Raw genomic sequence first — 15,396 nt, forward strand, 5'->3', positions numbered from 1 at the left:
ACTATGAAGACAGAATCTTACACAAAATGGTAGGACCTGAAAAGATAAGTTTAGCACTTTCCATGGATCCAGTGATATTGAATGTGAAGTTATCCTCCTCAAGTTCCTCCCTGGTGTGTTTCACCTGCCACCTTGAGGATTGTCCTCAGCAGTTTTGTGTACAAAGGTATTCTTCTTCCTCTCAGAAAGACCCCCCTGAATAATCACAGAATTGTGATTATCTGGCCACCCATCTCCTCAACCCCACCCCAGTCATTCCCCTATTGGGTAAGAAGCAATGCAGCATGAGACTGATTTGTACAGAGAGCAAAGCAGGCAAAAAAGAAGAGGAACTGCTTTTTGCACAGCTGCTTAGTAGAAACACATTCCAATTCTAGAAGGAAGGATACTGCAGCAGAGATGTACCAATTAAGCCTCTCACTCACAGCAACAAAGCAAAAAAAGCTCTCCTCCCCTCTCAAGAAAAATGGACTTCCCCTTGCAGAAAAGGAAATCAGTATTAGGGACTATTTTACATGAAGCCACTCAAGTAAAACACTGATGCCACCCGTTAAAGCAGGTCTCCATCACACAAGCTAGGCTGGCTGCGTAAGGTTTATCGTGTTGAAAACAGTCACATTCAAATAATTTCTTTGGGTTCTTCCAAAACAATAGCAAAACAAAGAGACTACATGAGCATAACATGTTTTATTGAATAAAATTCTGCTTCTAATATTTACACAGTGAAGTCTAGATGTAACCTAGTGAAGCATGGCAATGTGCAATTTTCATTCAACATCTGGAATATCTTTAAATACATCTGAAACTACTTACTGTAACAATCACCTGCCCATCACTGATTTCATAATTAAGGAAAATTTGAACTTGCTGAAGAATAGCCAAGATGAACATTCAGGATAGCTGAGTTAAAAGAAAAGTGTGCTAAGTAAATTCCAAACCCAAAAGATCTGATTAAAATGTCAAGAGTTTTGAAGGCAGCTTCTGTATTTCCCTGTTGTTCTTCTCCTCTCTGCAGAAAAAGATGACAAAATAAATTATAAATCTGAACACTGAAACTAATATCTGCACATTAAACAGACAGCACACTCCAGGGTAATCTTAGTTCTTAATTCATAATGTCGTAACTTCAAGGTGTATGAACTAAAACAAATTACTACCAATTACTTACTGATTTTGTATTAAATACTATTTTACATCTTTAAATCTGCCAGGGTAGACCCACAGAAATTAGAAATGCTGCAAATGATACCTAGAGTCAACACACTACTAATTATTGCCATTCACGCAAAGAAATTTATGATGAACTACCTTCCCTCCTACTCTAGAGTGTTAAGCAAATGTTTTGTATTTGTTCTACTAGATATACTATCATTCTATTATTACAGAGAAGAGGGGTCTGCTAAAGAAACTATAGTCAATACCTTTCCTGTTTACAGGGATTTTTTTAAAGGTATTTCAGTACTGATCTTGCGTGAGTTCTCAGCAATGTCTGAATGCAAGTACAGACTTGCAGCAGCCATACTAACAGTCCAACTCATAGCTCTAGTACTCTGATATATTATATGTGGACTACTCACTTGTTGTAAGACATGATTCACTGACCACCTGTATGATTTTTTTTATCCAGAAGGAAAAGATTATAAACCAGGAATGTTGTGTCCTACTCAAGCTTCTGGAGGTTGTTTATTCTAGTGGGTTACAGATAGCACTTATTAAGCAGGCAGTCAAGCCTGCCACATTTGTGATTTATGTATTGAAAAAAAAATGGTTGTTAGTCTCAGATGAAAAAGATCTTGCACAGTCTGTCATATATTATGTATCAAACAGGGAGAGAGGAAGTACAGTTGTCCTGTTCTCAAGCTAACCTGTATGAAGCCCTTCAACAGCCAGGAGTGCAAGGAAGACACAATTACTAACTAAAGTACCTTCCAGCTCCCTTCCTGTTTCCCAGCACCAATTTCAGCAACTAGCAACCAATTTCAACTGCACGCTTGGAAAGAAAAATAAATTTAAATCAGCCCCCTAAGATCCCCTAACATCACCTTTAAGCACCAAGATTAAACTTCTCGTAAAATAGTTCTGCAATGAAGTTCAGTGTGACAACTCTGAATTTTTAGAGACTGTAACAGTAACAATGGTTCTCGATGAACACACACACTCTCATGGAGGTAAAGTGTAACCTAGTTTTAAAATTCAGAATTTGACAAGAAAACAACATATGCAAATGTGGTAGTAAAAGCTGCAAAATATAACAGAAAAGTACTTGGATACCTGCCATTTCTATGTTACAGTCAGCCCTCAATATATTTGTGAACAACAGTATATTTTATAAAACTTGTCACTATTTTCTTCGATTTCATGGCTATCTTCTGTTTCTTCTTTTAGGGTTTTTTTTCCCTCCTCAAACAAACAGCCAGACACTGTTCCATTTACCCAGGAAATGCATATACATCCTAATCTCACTGCTTTTATCTTTATATGCTTTCCAACTACAGAATTATCTGGAACACAGCTGCCTACCTGGAAGATATTTCTCATATACCTAACATAGCCACAAATTTTAATAACTGAGAAGCTGCTGAAAGATAGAGACTTTGCTCTTGCCTGTCTCGTTGGTGAGGTACACAGGACACATTAACAAACACTGTCTTTATGCAGGAAATCCATCTGCACTGGCAAACTCAAGATAAGCAACTACCTGTGTGTGAGATGCTGTCAACATAGGCTGAACAAAACTAGATGTACATTAAGATAATAAGGCTAACTTTAGAAATTATTAACCACAGTACCCCGATTTTATTACTCTTCCAGTTCTCTCTCCCCTATCCCTCTGGGGGGAAATGAGAGAGGCTGTGTGGGGCTGAGTTTCCAGCTGGGGTTAAACCACAACACCAGCTTGACTATTTCTGTAACTCAAAAGCAAACTCCACACCCCTCTTCACCACAGGGAACTCCCAGCTGCCCTGTCTCTTCAACAGTAGGACATGAAGAGGCCCAACCCCTCTAACACCAAGAAGGACTGACTGTGCTCAAATCCACACAAACTGTATAACCATTTCTTAGAACAACATAAGAGATGGTTTGGAACACATAACTTCACTCTGTACCAATGGCAAGTAATAAATGTTACCGTGAGTACAAAAACAAGCACATGTAAAGCAATCCTTCAATTTCTTAGAAACATAAGTGGGCTACCTTACAGGCAAACTCTGTGGAGTTGACAGCAGAATGGAGCTCTATTGCAACTGCTGTGTCAAGTATGTAACACCAATGTGTAGCAAACAGAAAAATAAGGGACTACTCCCCTGAAATGTGCCTTACGATAAGGCACAGTAATGTTCTCTCACAGAAAAACAAAGAAAAACTTTGAGTACTCACTCTGTAACACTAACATCTAGTCACACCAACCAAAAGATATGGTGCTATGGGTGCCAACATCTGGACGTTTTGTTAGACAAACAGGAAGCAGAATTTTCTGTGTCTTGACACTGTTTTTCAGACAACCTCTAATAAACCTGTTCCTTGATATGCTAAATCCTGGCAAATTTTTTAGACCAGGTTTAGCGTGGATTTCCAGAGTTGAAACAGGGTTGTGCACAAATTCAATGCAATTGAATTCAATGCAATTCAGAACCCATTTTTTCAGCTTATACCTCCCTCACTTTACCATCCTATAGAGGAACAGGGGGTTAACTAAGTCTCTGAACCACAAAATGCCCTCAGTTTGTCTCCCTTTTCTTACAGAGGTAACAGTATTTGGTCCTTTGGTTTCCTCTGAAAAGTAGCAAATCAGATGCTATCTAGCATGAGCCAGTACTTCACCTCAAGGAACAGATACAACCAAACCATTCTCCTTAGATAAGATACCCTGACTTTGTAACAGAGGTGCCAAACAACAAAAAGCAAATAAATCTTTAATGAGTTTACTTCAACCCAGATCAAAGGCAAGGGCAACTGTTATAAAAAGGATCGCACTGATTACATATTCTACAAAAAAGATGACAAGTCAGAAAACAGCTTTACTTTCAATTCCAAGGAAATGAGGTGCACCAAGAACTGCATCACCAGCTGGGCAAGGGAGGGGATTGTCCTGCTCTGCTCTGCACTGGGGCGGCATCACCTCCAGTGCTGGGGCAGTTCTGGGCACCACAATGTCAGAAAGACATTAAACTATTAGAGAGTGTCCAAGGAGGGCAAGAAAAATGGTGAAGGGCCTTGAGGGGAAGCTGTGAGGGGAGGCTGAGGGCACTGGGTCTGTTCAGCCTGGAGGAGACTGAGGGGAGACCTCACTGCAGTTACAGCTTCCTTGTGAGGGGACAAGAAAGGGCAGGCACTGATCTCTTCACTCTCATGATAAGGCAGGACTAAAGAAAAGAGCATGGAGCTGAGTCAGGGAAGGTTTAGGTTGGATATCAGGAAAAGGTTCTTCACCCAGAGGGTGGCTGGGCATTGGAACAGGGACCTTAGAGAAGTGATCACAGCATCAAATCTGACAAGAGTTCAAGGAGCATTTGGACGACAATCTCAGGCCCATGATGGGATTCTTGGAGTGTCTTCCACAGGGCCAGGAGTTGGACCTAATGATCCTGATGGCTCCCTTCCAATTCAGCATATTCTGTGATTCTGTGAAATGCTCTGGTACGTCAGTCACAAGCAATATTTGAGAAAAGTAGAACTACATTATTTTTTTGAGACATTGCATCACTGATAGCAATTCCATTTCTCATACAGAAACTCCACTATCTGCTATTGAGGGAAACAAACAGAGTGGAATGCCAAAAAGTTTCCTGAAAGTAACTCTGCATATACAGGAAATTAACATTATGGTATTGGTAGCCTTTTATCCACGGCTCTAAATTTAATTCACAGTTTAATGCAGAGGTAAAACAGACAGAAGATGGCACCCCTAATATAAGGCCCACCTTGGCCATCCTGTCTTTGGTGTCAACAGCTAAAAATCCCTTGCCTGTCCATTACAGTTTCTATTGTTTTCTTCTTTTCATTTCCCATATACAAGACCCATCAAGACTGTATCTCAAAAACTAGGTTACTTTGTTCAGTTAAAGGAAGCACAGAATACATTGTGTTAACACATTTTCTAAGCTCTTAAATTTTGATCATTATACACCAGAAGTTCTCCCACAGCAGAATTCTAAATCCTCATCAGCCCACCCCACAGTCAAATGTTACTTAGTATAATACTATAATGAAACAAAAGATGTTACAGACTGTAACAGACACAGGAATATGTATTACTTCACAGTCTTTGTGCTCTGCAAACAGACATCTTCAAGCATGATCAAATTACATTGAAGACCATAAGGAAAAAATATTTTTACAAGTATTAAACAGTAGTACTTTAACAGAACTATAAGACACTACAGATGCTTCATGTATTTCCAATGGTTTGTGTGTGTTTACAATACAGAGCCAATATTCAGAGTAAACTGGGTGTTATTTGTACATTGCAGGATTACAGACCACCCTGAGGAGTGAAAAATAATAAAACTTAACACTGTGGTTAGTATATTCTCTGCATAAGTATTCCTTTCACCCTTCACTTTATACTCTTTTCATTACTCAAGATTTAAGACACTTAATTTTTAAACTGATTAAGCAAGGTAATGAATTTTAAACACTGATTTCAATGGCAGTACTCAAAAATATTCCAACACCTTTAAGACTGAAGGTCCAAAGCCATAAGAGACAATTCTTACTATAAATAACTAAATAAACTAGTAAATTAAATAAATAATTTAATAATAAATAAATATTTAAATAAACAAATAGTACTATAGGCCCAAACCTTGCAGTAATCCTGTCAGAACCCTGGCAAGTAACCTGTCAGTACAAGCTGTTATTTCTCACCTGCACTACTGCTCAGTAGTTGATCATTCTTCTAAGAGCATCATAGCATTTCCATTTGTCTGGGATGTAGAAAGGCTCAAAGATGTGAGGGAAGGGAGTGTCATAGCCACATACTCTTGCAATAGGAGCTTCCAAATTCAAAAAGCATTCCTCCTGTTAATAAAAATACAGAATAAATCTTAGTGAGGACATTCTTTTCAGGAGTCTTGCATCACAAGTTGGGGTCATATGAACTTTGCCAGACAGACAGTCCTGGAAACTCAAAAGTTCTATTTATATCACTGAATAAGTAGTCATAACCAGAATAGTGCTTCCTCTTGCACAAATGTCCTTATTAAAAATACAAATTGTATTACTGTTATTTTCATTCTCTGCATGTGTGCTGCATTAAATCATAGGCAGACTGTATTTAGTACATCTGCTATACATTCAAAAAACTGCTGCCAAGAACCAAATATTTTAGGAGCAAAGGAGTAAGAGTCTCTTTCCTGTGCCACTTTAAAAATATAGAAAAATTATATAATCTAAGAGTGTATATTATTTGTTGGATAAAGGAACACCATATTCAAACTTCCTTGAACTCTTAGATTATTAAGGCTCTGTCTAAGCATTAAGCAGTTAGGAAAAGTAAGTGGATTTGCGTATCTCCAACCTTTGAGTTAAATCCATGCACTAGTCAATCCCCCACAATTTGTGTTCTACTTGGAGATCAGATTTGACAATGACTGAGAGTTTCATTACTTGACCTAGAACAGCACAAAATATTACAAATGCCACGTTGATTTGAAAGAAACCCATAAATATGTAATATTATCAGCCTTAATAACCAAATAAATAGTGAGGTTTCCATCCTCCTAGTCTCAAGTACCAGAATGATGGCATGCACCACAAAAAACTGCAAGAAGTGAGTGTAGAAATAACTTAGCCAGACTGAACTGATGTTGATGCTAATTATCAGCTCCCTTTTCTCCCCATATCTTTAGTATAGGTATTTGCTTTCCAAGGCAGACAAATGAAGTGATAAAACATGTCTCCTCCTGGTCTCTCCTTTATGGAGTGCAGCAACTGAGAAATCCTGGCCAACTTCCCCTGTACTTGGCTCAGCAAAATGGAAGATGAAGTATTATCTACCGGCCCTTTTCCACCAGGTCCACAGGGAAAACAGTTAAAAAGTTTTTCTACAAACGCTCGAACGAAAAGTTAAAATGCCTTTCTACAAATGAGTGCCAAGTATTTTCTCAGACTGATGAACTGTTTTGAATGCACGTTGCCTTGCAGTCCATGGCAGCCTAACTCTACCTACTGTACTTCCTATACATCACTATTTGGCAGTATAGAAGGTCCTGGTAACACACTGAGAACACAACCTTTCACTCCAGCATTGCGAAGTGGGTTTTCCTGGACAATGAACCAAAGCAAAAAGTCCAAGAAGTTGTGTGATTACACACAGTATAAATTACACTTAATAGTGCATTAATTCACCTAGAAAACTTCACAGTCTGAGTAGGTCTGAGGTAAAAGATAAAGGTAAACAATATAAATATTTTTGAGCTCCATTTCCAAGCACTCTTTTCTTTGCAAAGCAAAAGATTCACATTAGTACAAAACTGTGGAAAGCAGAGTGTAATAAGTCTTTTACCTGTCCATGAGATAGATAATGATGTCCTGCTCTGACCTGCTGGCAAGGTAATTTTGATGCTAAACAGACCTTGATTCCCATGTTGTAACTGACCAATAAGACAAGGCAATAGATTTTGGACCATCCCAAAACTGACTGCCCATTCCACCTGTCAGTTGCATTACATCAAAACGTGCAAGTATATTCTAGACCTGCAGCCCCCCAGCCCTGCAGTGCTGCTTTCAAGTGCCTAACACAGATCACTATCTAGAAGACAGACTGTTTAAACAAACTGGTATCTCCCCAGGAAAGACGTTAGGGAAAAACTAAAGTTAAAAGGTCTTGGAAGTAAAGTAGTAGGCATGGGATTTCTGGTTCAGTGTAAAATGTTTAGTTTTGAAAACCTGTAGGAAAAAGTCATACTCTATTAGCAGGATATCCATAACCTCCAAAATTCAATTAAAGTAAAAAATTATTATTTTGTTAGAAAATTAAGTGTTTATGAAACCAACAGCTATAGCTGTTACTTCAATCTACCTAAAATTTTCTTAATGTTAAAATATCCAACAAAACATTAAATTGCTGCTCTTCTTGCCCTGCTTCCTAACTGCAGAGGCCAAATTCTGGCCTCAGTTATTCAATATGACCTTTGCCAATTTTCCTTCATTTGCCTGATTTTCACTGAAAGCTTTCTGGAAAAAATGTTATTATATTAAGATATAAAGGCATATAATTGGTCACATAATTCTATTTCAACATTTGATGCTTAATATACTCTTACTAAGACTTTTCAAAACAACTTAAGAGCACAGGTCCCAGTAAAAATCTGTTCTTGAAATTCACAGCAATCATTCAAATGAATCACATATGCAACACTTTAGAACAATCACATGCCTTGATTTTTTAGAATAGGAGCTAAAACCAAGGACTTGCTGGATGTTGCATGATTGTATGTGAAATGGATCCTCCAGTATGTGGTACACTCAGTCTATTTGCCCAGATTACAATATCCCAGTATGCTAATATAGAAAATTTTATCCAAGTTTCTTTTAGCTTTATTTAGAAGTATATTTTACTTTTAACAGAGATGCAGGTACTCATGGCTAAATCCGGGTTCTGAGTTAAAAACTCTTAAAAATCTTTGAATGAGAACTGCAGACATTTACAGAGATATACAGTTCTACAAAAAGGATAAAATAAAAAATCAAGTCCATTATTCGGCATAACTGAAAGAAAACATTACTCATCCATCTGCAACGTATGGAAAAATAAAGCAATCTCCTCTGCCATTTGGAGGAAGTGCTTTCAGGCATCTGGGCAAGAAGAAGACAGTTAAAGGAGTTTTTTTGCTCCAGCCTGTCCCTCCTCTGAAGGGAATCTCTACAGTTCCACAGTCACAGTAAACAGACCTTCAAATGCAAACACTTTGGTAAGTAAGTATTGGTAAATGAGACTATTTAATGCATAGCTAGCAAATCAGACAAGTTCAAACTCAGTCTTTCCCCCTATTATAGTCTTAATTTCTTTATTTCTATATTTTTTGGATGTATTTAATTTTTCCCCTGTAGCTGACATGGATTAAAATCCATAAACAGGATTTTTTATTTTTCATTTCTATTGTGTGTAGAATATTTCCTAAGTGAGAAAGCGCTCCTTTAAAAATAAATTATTTCTGCAACATTTTATGTCATCAGTGTCTCTCCCACACTGTTCTTATTTTGCAACACTACAAGTACCCCAAAAATTAACAGCTACTAGAATGCTGGATGACTTCTATATGAGACCACTGATTTTACAACACCTTTTCCAGTGTAGGAATTTACTTTCTGAAGGATGATAAACAAAAAGTTTATATAAAGGCTAATATGAATACTAAGAGTTAGATAGAACTCTTGATGTTTATTTTGGTATTACAGCTATTATAATAAAAAGAAAACTAAACATAAAGTCCATTACACAAGGCAAACTGTAGGAACATTCTTCATGCAGGAATACTAATTTTTTGGCTGACAATAACAACAAAATTTAGACTCAGGAATTCATTTGCAAATGAATTGCAGGTTGCAAAGCTTTAATTAAATTGTGACCAGTTCTGTCAATTAGAACTCTGAATTTTGCCATCTCATCTACAGATTACAAAATTTAGAAACCACATATTTAATTAAAGAGCTTTTCAGAGGGAAAACTTACTGCATCAGAGTTTCACTTTCTGTTCTGGTTTTTTAATTCGGATTTATTTATGCTGTTGCCATAAACTAAAGTGTGGGGCTTAAACAATTAAGAAAATTTATTTCAGATCACTTTTCTCATGATTGTTACATCTATATTATCTATTACTTCCACATACAGATTTTCAATTGTAAATTACCTATTATTGCAAAAATAAGATGAAAGCTACTATAGGTTAATAATGAACACAGAAATCTCATTTACAATAAAATCTGTTCTTTCACTTATAGCTTCGATTTTCAAAAGAAGCTTTCCAAAGACATTGTCAATCAAGCCCTATTTTATAAAATGTGGATTTCATGCAATAAAGCTGACACTAAATAAAGACTAAATGTCTTTTTCCCTGATTTCAGCTTTAAAATAATGTCTTATTTTAAAAATCTACTTTTTATAACAGAAAAGTCAAGCGTCTCCCATTTTCATATGTTTCTCAGTTGTAGTACAGTACTTTCCTGTACAGCTGCAAGCACCAAATGCTACACATTTTAAACACAATTTGCTTTGACAACAAATATATGTCACATTCCTATGAACAGTCACTTCTATGAGCTACATAAGTACTATACAATGCACCCACGAGATATTTTCAAGTTGAGATATGAGTAGAGAGAGTGATCTATATATTCTTTCTTTAGAGGAACTTTTTTTTTTTCCGCCAGCTTAGCCATTTTTGTCTTAAAGTACTTTTATAAATCTTTTCCTGATAGTTACAACCATGACACAATTTTTCCTCAGAGAACTCTGCAGATGTAGGTTGTAAACTTTTAACTTCTATCAAATATTTTTCTCCCTTTCAAATCACTTTAAGACTAGATATTTATAACTTAGCAGAGATTAATAATGATCAATTTTATTTGTTACCAATTCTATGTAATTAATATCTTGTCAAATACAGAAAAATAGTTAGCTGCTAAAAATATTTATTTTTTAATTGCCAAAAGAGATCATACTTTTACTTACAAAATACTTCAGTAATTAGAAAACAAAGAAAAATTTAGGGGGGAAAAAGTCCATTCTGTGTAATTAATTGCCTTGCTACCATTAAAAAGCAATAACTGCAAATATTATCTTTGCAGTAATAAATCACATAAAACAGTATTTATAGAATAGGTCCCATTTATTGATAAAAAATAAAGTATCATAAAATGAACAATTCAAACACAGGCTTGAAGACTGCTTTGGAATTTCATTTCAGACAGCTTCAAAAATGAATAGAACAATCTTTAATAACCCAATACACAACTGGTATGGTCTGTTAAATTTTCCTTATCAAATTAATAACAGAACCACTCCAACAAACATAGACAGCAAGAGCATTAACTTGAGGCTGTTGGATGAGTTGTCTTGGTGGCAGAACTGCACAAAGAAATCAGCACTGCATTCCCAAGGTGTTTACAATACCAAAAAAAAACCAAAAAAACCACAAACCAAACAAGCTCAAAACTTCATTTATGTCAAATAATTATCTTTCAACAAGGAGGGAAATTAAAAATAATTATTTTTTATTTCTTTACAACCTAATCCTGTGTTTTATGCAAAAAGTCAAAGACTTTCTATGAAAATACTACACCAGCTAAATTGACTCTGGTAGAATCTAGGACTAGAATTGAAATATATTCAGCTCAGAAGAACACACAGACAGGAATTAAGGTCTTCCTGGCAAATGTACAATTTGCATTGTTTAGGGTACGTGGTACAGCCGCCAGTACAATTCTTCTCCACAAAATAAAGGGCACAAGACAGATACACTCAAGAGGATACGGAATGGCTTCCAGGTTATGGAATATGCGACTTTAAGTGAACCACAAGAACGTCTTTTGGCAAGTCAAGTTTTTGGTAATTAATTGCAATCCGCTAGATGATCACTTCCCACCTTTTTGCTACAAATACTAGAAATATTATTTTTTCCTAAGCAATATGTTAGATGTGCAGAATGTGACAAAATTATTCAAACAGAAGTTGTTCCTCTATATAGCAGCAAACCACCTTACAGCAAAGTCACTACAAATTATGTTATTCTATAGGATATTCCAAGTTTTCTGTACACTTTCTTAAGTGGCAATTACAAATATTTGCAGCGAGACCCAATATTTTCTAAAAGCATGCCCAAAGCCCAAGAGCTAGAATGATTTCCCAGGCCCATGAGTATCTAAATGTTCTTGCTTTGTTTAGCTACTTGGGATTACTAACTGATCTGTTCAGTAAATGATCCTGCAAACTGCTACACGTGCAATAACATGGCTGAATAATCCAAGGGAAATCAACAGAACTGAAGTGCCTGCATAAAATTATTCTTACATGAAAATACTGCAGATCACAGGTCATTTTTCTGCATGAATGAGCAGTTGTTCTGCACAACAAACATTTGTTAAGATTTCCAGTAATGATTAACCTACTTCTAATTATTTCCTACCTTTTAATAACAAAGGTAGAAATATGCTACCAATGTAATCAAACTTCATACTTTTCAATCATCATTTATCACCTACCATTCTAATTACTTATTTAAGTATTTTGTAAAAACATCTTCTGGTTAAGCTCAGCATGCCAAAAGTGACTGGAAGGATTTGCTGCTAAGAGTTTTAATAGTCAGTGAGTGATATTTTTATTTTTACAGCTGTTGAGGCAGCTGAGAGATTCTTGCAAAGACAGCCTTGTCAGTCTACGTATCTGGCACAGTAAAATTCTCCTAGAAGTATTTCACTCAACATGCACTAATGAACTTCAAAGGAAATGCAATTTCAGCTGCTGTTACTAAACAATTTAAACCAGCACATTTCTCTTTTTATATTGAAGCATTTGCATTTTGGGACAGCGAAATGAGAATGAAGCTGTCAGTGTGACTGTCACTAAATCCCTCCCCAGGGCAAACCTACAGCTTGGCCAGGCAGCCAGGGCACAAGTATAAAGGAACTACCCTGTTCTCCCATGAAAAGGTCAGGGCTTTCCTAATATCTTTCCAGAATTTTTTACATGATCACCTTTGCAAAACAGGCTCACAGTGGAGGGGATTATTAGATCACTTGAGACAAAGATATAAGGAATTTCATAGTGTATTATTTAAACCAAGTCATAATTTTACTTATAAATTTAATTTCTCGGAAGCTGCTTGATGGTACAAGCCCTCAGGTAGAAGAATTCTAGTGAAAAGCTTCAAGTGAATAATAAATATTCTCTCATATATAAGGGCAAAATTAACAGTTAAGAAATCTGACTGGTGAGAACAGAAATGTAATTTTTATTCTACAGAAAAAGTTTAAAAAGTTGGAGAAAAATGTAATGAGGTTTTAATATAAAAGTTTACATAAAAAAGTACTCGGAAACACTAAAATAATTATATTGAAGACTGAGCTTTTCGGTACAGACTAACCTTGAAAGCATGAAATAATTATTTCACCAAATTTCTTAGAGTAATTAGCTTTTTTTCTTTCCTAGAGAGATGCAATTTTTTATGGTTTTCATCATTCTACACTTCATTTCCTAAATTACTATTCAGAGAGGCTACATTGATATTCCAGTGTAATGAAAAATTGCCAACAAAACAAATGAAAACAAGACCTCTAAGAAAATAAGAAATGAATACTTCATTAATTTTTGCAGCTATAAATAGTCAATGCAACTCTGTTACAAAAGACCAAGAAATGGGCTGCAAATGAAACACTTTCATTTTAAAATGTTTAATAAGACCATAAACAGTTCACATTACATCTCTTAATTTAAAAAGTGATCCAAAAATGAAGACAAAGAATAACATATTTCGGAGGCTATGAAATTTTGAGTTTCTTTTATGCCAGAACAAACAGTTGAAAATTATTGCCCTGATTTCGAGGAGTCGATGTGTATAAAACCAAATGTGTGGGACCTGCAACATATTCAGCAATATTACACACAGAAAGACAGATAACAGAATTAATTATTTTTACACAAGAGAGAAACACAACATTAGATGTCAAATGTATATTTTAGGAGTCTCACTGAAGTTTAAATTGGATTAAGCCCAAGTATTTAACTTGGTCTATGTTTTAGATCATTTAAATAAATTTCTCAAAATGGGTTACGTGAACTTTACTTTTATACTAAATCATTTACACAAATTTAATTTTCACCCTACAATGAACTTACTGCTTTTAAGTTGAAAGATAAATCTCTTATATAACCTAACCTATGTCTTCCATCAATGTTATCAAATTGTACAGTGAAATTTCTTAATGAAGAAACAAAGTAAAATACCTACATAGCTGCCTTAGTTACTGTGAAGCACCTCTCATAATTTTCTTGTTTTCTGTTTCAGTCAGTACTCAACATAAAATTACCATGAATAAAATGCAAAAATAAGCTATTGGTAGTACTGCAAAAGGAAAATTGCAATGGAGTTCACACTGAGATTTTCTTTTCTGCCTATGTGTCTGCAAAATCTTAAAAAAACCAATGTTTCTCTCATGTAAGTACTTGACAGAAATTCTCAGTTTATTCACTAACTAAAATTTTTGCAGAACTCAATCCATCAGGACTCTACTGGACCAGATATCTCTAACAAATGGCTTTCAATAGCATAATACATAAAATCAGAATATCATAAATATAAAACAGAACTATAGTACAAATGGACACAAAAATCAAAGCACATTTTTAAACAACAGTTATCCAGTCATGGAAATTTCTGTGCCCACCAGCCCATATGCCTGATTTCCTCTCAACAAATGAGACCACCAGCCATGCACAGCTGAAGTTGGAGCTTTTTCCCCAAACTTCTGACAAAGTGTAAGGATACAAAACTTGGCAAGTTCGCAGAACTGAAGTCCTGTCTCTGACATCACAGAAGGCCACAGTTTCTATCACAAATCGATATTGATATATTTGACTGTATTGTACTCTATTGTGGTGATAACGCTGTAACATGGTTATTGGCTTTTTTTATTCACACTCGTTCTGTATGACATGCCATCTTGAAACTCTTTTTCTAATTTCAAGCTATTCATTTCAGATTCTTTCATGTATAGTTTTCCCCAAGTATTACTTCAGCAAACACTTTTCTGCTGGCTACCTTTGTTCATTTTCCGAGGACTTACATGCCTTTAGTCTTCTTTTTGATAGTGGAAAGAAGGCAGAGAGCAAGATCTCCACAGCTTCTGATGACCCTAACAGCTCCTGACTCATGTCACCTGGTTTCACTACTTATTTTAAAAAACTAGTTCACCACACCACTTGTCTTCTACAACGAAGTCCTTACTGTTCCTACCATAAGGGCCTCTCCAAACACACTTGTCTTTTTATCCACACCACTTGTCTTCTACAACACCACACCACTTCACCACACCACTTGTCTTCTACAACAAAGTCCTTACTGTTCCTACCATAAGGGCCTCTCCAAACACACTTGTCTTTTTAGCCAACTGCAGGATATACAACTGAGCCAAAGCCAACTGATACACCAGATACTCTTTCACCCAACAAATCATTTATGAGCTTATGCTTTTAAAAGTCAGTAGTTCCTAGCCATGTAGAAACTCTGCTTCTGAGACCCTCAATATCACCCAGGTTCATTACAGGACTCTAATTTTTACTATATCAATAATAGACTGACTTTGTGACTTCAGAATTCTGGGTTTTTAACTAAGAAACTACAAGACTGTTAAGATTTAACCGAGTGTTTAAAAATGCTACTCTTTACAACTTGGTAA

The 15,396-nt window shown here is 35.9% G+C and overlaps 1 protein-coding gene across 1 annotated transcript in view; it reads right to left on the reverse strand.

Annotated features, from left to right (window-relative positions):
- Positions 1–672: 672 nt before the first annotated feature.
- Positions 673–15,396, reverse strand: part of BCKDHB (branched chain keto acid dehydrogenase E1 subunit beta) — a 105,098-nt gene continuing 90,374 nt past the window's right edge. Inside the window, exons 10-11 of the mRNA XM_041412376.1 lie at positions 5,869–6,021; positions 673–1,009 (exon numbers count right to left, since the gene is read on the reverse strand). Of these exons, the coding sequence (XP_041268310.1) occupies positions 5,881–6,021 (141 nt within the window). The 3' untranslated portion in view covers positions 673–1,009; positions 5,869–5,880. The remainder of the gene's footprint in view (positions 1,010–5,868; positions 6,022–15,396) is intronic.

This window comes from Onychostruthus taczanowskii, unplaced genomic scaffold (genome assembly GCF_017590055.1).
Source record: "Onychostruthus taczanowskii isolate IOZ18803 unplaced genomic scaffold, ASM1759005v1 scaffold39, whole genome shotgun sequence".
Taxonomy (NCBI): Eukaryota; Metazoa; Chordata; class Aves; order Passeriformes; family Passeridae; genus Onychostruthus; species Onychostruthus taczanowskii.